Below are 7,751 nucleotides of genomic sequence, written 5' to 3' on the forward strand. Positions count from 1 at the left end.
TGCAGCCTTTTCTGTTGTAGGTAAATTAGCTCCAGGCTCCTTATGCTGAATTGGGGTTTACCATTGTTGGTGTGCTTCAATTGTTTGGGTCACCTACATTATGGTAAACATAGAACAGTACTCAAGCGTATCTGACTCTACTACAACCGCTGGCAGTGCAGTCCACACACCCGCATACAGAACCTACCTCTGACATCTCCCCCAAACCTTCCTCCAATCACCTCAAAATTATGACCCCTTGTGATAGCCATTTCTGCTCTGGGGAAAAGTCTCTGGCTACCTACTCTACGTCTCTCATTACCTTGTACACCTCTATCACGTCACCTCTCTTTTTCTCTCCAGTATGAAAAGCCCTAGCTCACTCAACCTCTCTTCATAAGACATGCCCTCCAGTCCAGGCAGCATCCTGGTGAATCTCCTCTGCACCCTCACCAAAGCCTCCACATCTTTCCTATAATAAGGCGACCAGAAATGGTTACAGTATCCCAAATGTGGTCTCACCTGGGTTTTGTAGACCTGCAGCAAAATCTCACTGCTGTTAAACTCGATCCCCCCTGTTAATGAAAGCCAAAATACCATATGCCTTCTTCACATTATCAACTTGGTTAGCAACTTTGAGGGATTTATGTACATGGACCCCAAGATCCCACTGTTCCTCCACACTGCCAAGAACCTTTAACCCTGCATTCAGCTTTCAAATTCTATCTTCCAAAATGAATCACTTCGCATTTATCTAGGTTGAACTCCATTTGCCACTTCTCAGCCCAGCTCTGCATCCCTTCAATGTTGCAGCTCTGTACCCTGCAACAGCCCTCCACACAATCTAAAACACCACCGACCTTTGTGTCATCAGCAAACTTACTAACCCATCCTTCCACTTCTTCATCCAAGTCATTTATTAAAACTACAAAGAGCAGAGGCCCAAGAACAGGTCCTTGCATCACTGGTCACTGACCTCCAGGCAGAATATTATCCATCACAACCACTTGCTGTCTTCTATGGGCCAGCCAATTCTGTATCCAGACAACCAAATTTCCCTGTATTCCATACCTCCTAACTTTCTGAATGAGCCTACTGTGGGGAACCTTATCAAATGCCTGACTGAAAGTTTTGACAAGTTTAGCACTTTCAACCAGTCTGGTAACAAGCCCTTACTCCACTGACCTTCCCAACTTCCAGGAATGTGAAGCAAGTCCAGTGTTTAAACAAAACAGTCTCTTCAATCTTTTTCACTAATGTAAAGGGTCCTGGGGAGCAGAGGATTTGCCTAATAGTAGCATGGGCAGCATGTTGGCTCAGTGATGAGCACTGCTGCCTCATAATGCCAGGGGCCTGGGTTCAATTCCACCCTCAGGCAATTGTGTGGAGTTTGTTCATTTTCCCTGTGCCTGTGTAGGTCCCCTCCAGGTGCTCCGGTTTCCTCTCTCAGTCCAAAGATGTGCAGGTTAGGTGGATTGGCCAAACTAAATTGCCCTTGGTATCCAGGGATGTGCAAATCAGGTGGGTTAGCCATGGGAAATGCAGGGTTACAGGGATAAGGTAGGGGGATGGGTCTGGGTGGGAAGCTGTTTGGTGGGTCAGTGTAGAACAATGGGCCAAATAGCCTGCTTCCACATTGTAGGGATTCTATGAAGATTAACAAACAGTTAAGACAATTAAATCAGGGGAAAATAAAATCAGTCAGGCTGAGCCACTAAGTAGTAATATGTTCATGGAGATCTGTTGTTCACTGTGCACAGAGTCTCTATCTGATCCATTTATCTCAGTAATGGATTCAGGCACACTGTCAAAATATAACAAATCAGACTGAAAATTGGATCAAAAAATATTTGAGTGATGAGTCTGCAGTCCCAAGGGTAGTTATATTACTGGAACTGAGCACTGTCCCTTTAAGCCTGCATTCTCAAATTTGTAGCTTGGTTCTCATCCACCTCCTTGAACTTTGCCTCGGTGTCTGCTGAATCCTTGCCTCCAGTCTCCCCGAGCCCCAGTTTCCCATCTGCAGTTGTGATTCTCACCAAGCCCACAACTCCCTGGAACCCCCACTGTCATACCTACCATGCCATCCATACCCATTCACTCAATTCAATCACAGAGCAGGCACAGTTACCACATTTAAAAGACATTTGGACAGGTACATGGAAAGGAGTAGTTTAGAGCAATATGGGCAAATGCAGGCAGACAGGACTGGTTCAGTTTAGAAAACTGGTTGGCACAGACTGGTTGGGCCGAAGGGTCTGTTTTTGCGCTGTATGACTTGATGACTCCCAGTTTGTTCCTGAGGGTGGGAAGAGGAAACATATTTTATTCCGACACTGTCTGGGTTGTTGATGAAGCTAGTGTGTTAATCGTGGCTCAGCAGTAGATCTTAACACCTCAATCAGGAGATGATCAGTCTCCAGCTCAAACAGGCAATCTCAGCAGGCACTTCAGGACAGTTAAAGCTTAATGATGGCAGCTAGTGTCATAAAAATGAGGTACAGCTTCTGCTTCAATCCTCTTGCGAGGATTGCAATGCTGAGAGGGCTGTTATGTTGTTCCATTGAACTCTGATACATTTAAATGGATAGGGTAAGTGCACAGTGATCAGTGTCAGTTCTGATGCTGATTGGAAGACTTGGATCAATGTCCTGGAGCAATTGAATGGGTCAAGCACCAACATGGCAGAATCAGCTCCACAATTTTCAAACCATAGCTCTACTCACACCTACCTATATAATAGAAAGACCACTGTTCCCTTGCTGCTGTATCTGCTCAGTCTACAATGCAGTTGGACCCATGAGCAAACCATTATATACGCTGCACCAATAGACAGTCTTTCTGCTTCTGAAAAGTGGGGATCTCAACTCTGTGGATACCAAAGGCCAGGGATGGTGTCACCAATTTACCTTTCTGGGATTTAAATGAAGAGATTCATTTCATTTTGAAAGTTTATTACTTGGAAAAAGTCATCAGCTGATATGGAGGGAAAGGAAATCTCTAAAATTTGCATGAATTAAAATGAGAACAGAATTAGTTCAACATATCCAATAGACCGCATCGTTGCCTCAAAACAATTTTCAATATATACTCAGCTGGGACTTTACCCATTATCCGTGCCCTGCAATGTTTGATGGTGAGAGAGGATTGTTCTATATCGAGTCATTGCTATGCCTATTGTGAAAGTGCTAATGGAACAATGTACCAGGAGTCCTTACTCTGTAGTTACTGTGCTATAAACCTATCCTTTAGTTAGTATTCCTACTGTGTTCCTAAAAAGACATGCTAAACAATCACTTACCTTTAAGCAAATAGAGAGTGAATTGTGTTTCTGGTGGGTAGATTTTGCACTAAAATCCTCGCGCATAACTTGGAGCCATTGGCCTCTTATCAACGAGCAGTTTCTGCTTACTTCTGGTTTGCCACTCAGCAATTTCCCATGATCCTCTTGCTCTTCCCTCCTTCCCAACATCACAGCCTCTTTCTGAAAACAGCTCTACTCCCCTCCATCTGAGTTGTAGCCCTTCTCACTCTGTCTCCCCATCCCTCTGCCAAGCAGGAATCAGGAAGAGGGAGACAGCAGGAAGCAGAGAGGGGGAGTAGGGGAGGACATTGGAGGCTGGGGGGTGGATAAGGTAACAATGTTTTCAAACAGACTGGGCACTCACAGGAACTGCACAAAACGAAAAACATTTTTTGGGAACTTCTCTAATTTACAAACCACATTAAAAAGTAGAAACACATTATTGGGAATTGGCTATAAACATGGTAATTGACTCATGAGTGTTTACTGTAGCAATGTGGAAAGAGGACATTTTGAACACTAATTCTACTACCCTTGAGTTAATGTGGAGGTACCGGTGTTGGACTGGGTTGCATGTTTCGGTTCATTAATATGTAAATCTCACAACTTTCTTTCAAATCGAATACGTGAGATAACTTAAGGTTTTATTTTTAAAAGGTGACATTTCAACTCAGGCAATGCATGAAAGGTGCGAGGTTAGAGTCTGTCTGTATCCCAATCTTGAATCAGACTGGCTCAATTCCAAAGTAGGAATTTATAAAATGTTACATGGATTGACTGCCTGCAGATTATATGTTTTTGAACAAAATAGAATGCATCTGCAATTACAATTCTGCAAATATAAATTCACCCAAGAGACTTTTGTGTGTGTGCAAGTATGTGAGAGAGAGAAAGAGAGAGACAGAGAGAGAGATATTGCAGATTCATTTTATTTTGTTTGAAAAGCACACAATTTGCAAACAGTCAATCCAAGTAACATTTTATAAATTCCTACTTTGGGATACCGACAGATTCTAACCTCACACCTTTAACGCATTGTCTGAGTTGAGACGTCACTTTTTATTAGTTATCTCGAGAATGTGATTGGAAAGAAGTTCTGGGATTTACATATTAATGAACCGAAACCTGCAGCCCATTCCAAAAGATGAAAGACTTAACAGCAATCTAGGTTTGTTCAACATATCATATCAGTTGCATGCATGACACTGTAATCTTTGGCTATAAATTCTGTCTAATGATGCTACCTGAAGGAGCAGCACTCTGAAAGCTAGTATTTCCAAATAAACCTGTTGGACTATAACCTGGTGTTAGATGAAAGACTTAACAGCAATCTAGGTTTGTTCAACATATCATATCAGTTGCATGCATGACACTGTAATCTTTGGCTATAAATTCTGTCTAATGATGCTACCTGAAGGAGCAGCACTCTGAAAGCTAGTATTTCCAAATAAACCTGTTGGACTATAACCTGGTGTTGCGTGATCTTTAACTTCCTTGACTTAGAATCCTTACAGTGTAGAAAGCAGCCATTCAGCCCATTGAGCATCCCATCCCAGAGCCACACCCCCTCACCCTGCATTTCCCATAGCTAACCCACCTAACCTGCACATCCCTGGACATGATAAGGCAAGTTTCTTTTCAGCGTGACTAATCCATCTAACTTTAAAATCTTTGGATTGTGGAAGGAAACCGGAGCAACCGGCAGAAACCTGCGCAGACTCAGGGAGAATGTGCAAACTCCACACAGGCAAACAGTCACCCAAGTCTGGAATTGAACCCAGATCCCTAGCACTGTGAGGCAGCAGTGCTAACCACTGAGCCACCATGCCGTCAATCTGGGAGAGAGTTGGTTGACCCACTTGTTAAAATAACTGTCTCACTTTCTCACTGTCTCACTTGATGTGCTTCATATTTGAGGAGTTGAAAATTCAGACCAACTGAAAAAGATCTCTTAAAGTAGTGTAGAAGGCTGGAGAGTGAGAACACAGATACAGATGGTTAAATCTGTGCTTACCTCATGGGGTAGGTAGGACAACATGTAATAGGCATAGCGGCTTTGTACAGATATTTTCCACTCCTAGACAAAGTAGAAAATAATTTAATATCATAATCTTAAATATTGTACTCATATTTATAAAGCTAATATTATATAATATTTTATAGTTATTAAAAATGGCAAAGTCACCATAGTCTTACAGGACCGTAGGGCTGCTCTCTCACGCGAGAAACAACTAGCGGTGGTTTAACCTGAGGGGGACCACACCGTAGGCAAGGGGAGAAATGCTGTTTGCATCACTTTGCACCACAAACCTACCATACTGCCAATGAAACAAAGCAAATCCCTTTTTTGTTAAGAAAGAAATCTACAGTGAGAACGGGCAGATTAACTAAATTCTTCCCATCTATGAGTTGTCTGAATTTTCTTATCCCAATCTGGAACAAATGTTTAGTCTAAGAATGTAGACATTGGTGATACTTACTGTCAATCACTAGTTAATGGGAGAAGGTTGTGGTTGGCTGAGTAGATGGAAATTAACCATGGTCCTTAGATCGCAATCTAAGACGGGTACATGTGTTTTAAACCTGTCTCCCTTAACAGTTCTGCCAATGGGGACCCATTACTCAATAAATGGAGAAGAGCTAATTCCCAGTCTGGATTCTTATAAAATTAATTTCACAGATTGACTGCATTTTCCATCTCTCCACTCCACTGAAGATAGAGCAGAGAACTTGTCATTTGGTTGGTATCAGCATCCAAAATGTATTTCCTGAAATGTTCATTCACAAATTGAGGTACATTGTCTGATATTCGACTCTTCCAGGAAACTGGGCACTAAAGTCCTTGCCGCGCTTTGGTCACTGCAGTGACTGAACAAAGTTTTGCTACCTCAATCCATCGTTAATAGGACTAAACACATCTTTGCTCTAAGATTCTGTTTCTGACCTTTTGGAAAATTTTGATGAATCCATTGGTTCTGTAGGCATTTCGCCCATCAGACAAAATATAATCCTGTAATGTCATTTGAAATATCTGGTCACCACACTGATCGTTGAGGTCTTGTTCTGTACTTTATAATATTGGAAATATCACCTCATAGGATTTCGTTTTGCATTGACTTTGGTACAACCATTGTAGTCGTACTTCGATAAAGCCTTTGACTATTGTCCAGCATTTCTTCTGGCCTGAAATACATTTCAACCACCTTTGCCGACAGCACTTTCTGACCATTGTCCACTCCTGGTCAGATTACAGAGCTGCACAAAAATCCCCGAGATTTTTCTCAGTGTTAGTTATCGCCAAAAGAATAAGACCTTCTAGATTCTTCTAGAAGAATAAGACCTTCTCTTGCTATTCAATCCACTGCTGCCCTTGAGAGAGTGTACCCAATGTTATTTGTACCTTGCCTGTAATATTCCACAGTCATATCCCATTAGACTGAGCCTGAGTAGCTGAATATATGAAGATCCCTTTTGATACTTATGGAATGGTTTGGAGTTCACCTTGATGTGAAACATCATTCCATGAAGAAGACTGTAAACATTTCACATCCTCACAGAATTACTAATGCTCCCTCACATTGGTTGCAAAAACAACTTTTCAATTTTCAAATCTCTTGACATAAAATAGACCAGTTTCATTTTCCATTAGTTTGAATGCTATCATTACCTTGGATCTATGAGTCTACTGAACTTTCATTACACTTTTTCCCCTATAAATAAAAGATGCACAAGCAACCCCCTAAAGGTCAGAGGGAAATTGAGAAACAAACTTGTAAGGAGATCTCAGCTATCTGTAAGAATAATAGGGTGGTTATGATAGGGATTTTAACTTTCCAAACATCGACTGGGACTGCCATAGTGTTAAGGGTTGAGATGGAGAGGAATTTCTTACGTGTGTACAACAAAATGTTCTGATTCGGTATGTGAATGTACCTATGAGAGAAGGTGCAAAACTTGACCGACTCTTGGGAAATAAGGTAGGGCAGGTGACTGAGGTGTCAGTGGGGGAGCACTTTGGGGCCAGCGACCATAATTCCGTTAGATTTAAAATAGTGATGGAAAAGGATAGGCCGGATCTAAAAGTTGAAGTTCTAAATTGGAGAAAGGTCAATTTTGACGGTATTAGGCAAGAACTTTCAAAAGCTGATTGGGGGCAGTTGTTCACACGTAAAGGGACGTCTGAAAAATGGGAAGCCTTCAGAAATGAGATAACAAGAATCCAGAGAAAGTATATTCCTGTCAGGGTGAAAGGAAAGGCTGGTAGGTATAGGGAATGTTGGATGACTAAAGAAATTGAAAGTTTGGTTAAGAAAAAGAAGGAAGCATATGTCAGGTACAGACAGGATAGATCGAGTGAATCCTTAGAAGAGTATAAAGGAAGTAGGAGTATACTTAAGAAGGAAATCAGGAGGGCAAAAAGGGGACATGAGATAGCTTTGGCAAATAGAATTAAGGAGAATCCAAAGGG

The 7,751-nt window shown here is 41.8% G+C and overlaps 1 protein-coding gene across 3 annotated transcripts in view; it reads right to left on the reverse strand.

Moving 5' to 3' along the window:
* The window catches only part of LOC122540728 (arginyl-tRNA--protein transferase 1-like), a 66,610-nt gene that overhangs the window by 35,144 nt on the left and 23,715 nt on the right, over positions 1-7,751 (reverse strand). For all 3 annotated transcript variants that reach the window (XM_043676866.1, XM_043676865.1, XM_043676864.1), the window contains exon 3: positions 5,298-5,360. In XM_043676866.1, coding sequence (XP_043532801.1) covers positions 5,298-5,360 — 63 coding nt within the window. The remainder of the gene's footprint in view (positions 1-5,297; positions 5,361-7,751) is intronic.

This window comes from Chiloscyllium plagiosum, chromosome 35 (genome assembly GCF_004010195.1).
Source record: "Chiloscyllium plagiosum isolate BGI_BamShark_2017 chromosome 35, ASM401019v2, whole genome shotgun sequence".
NCBI lineage: Eukaryota > Metazoa > Chordata > Chondrichthyes > Orectolobiformes > Hemiscylliidae > Chiloscyllium > Chiloscyllium plagiosum.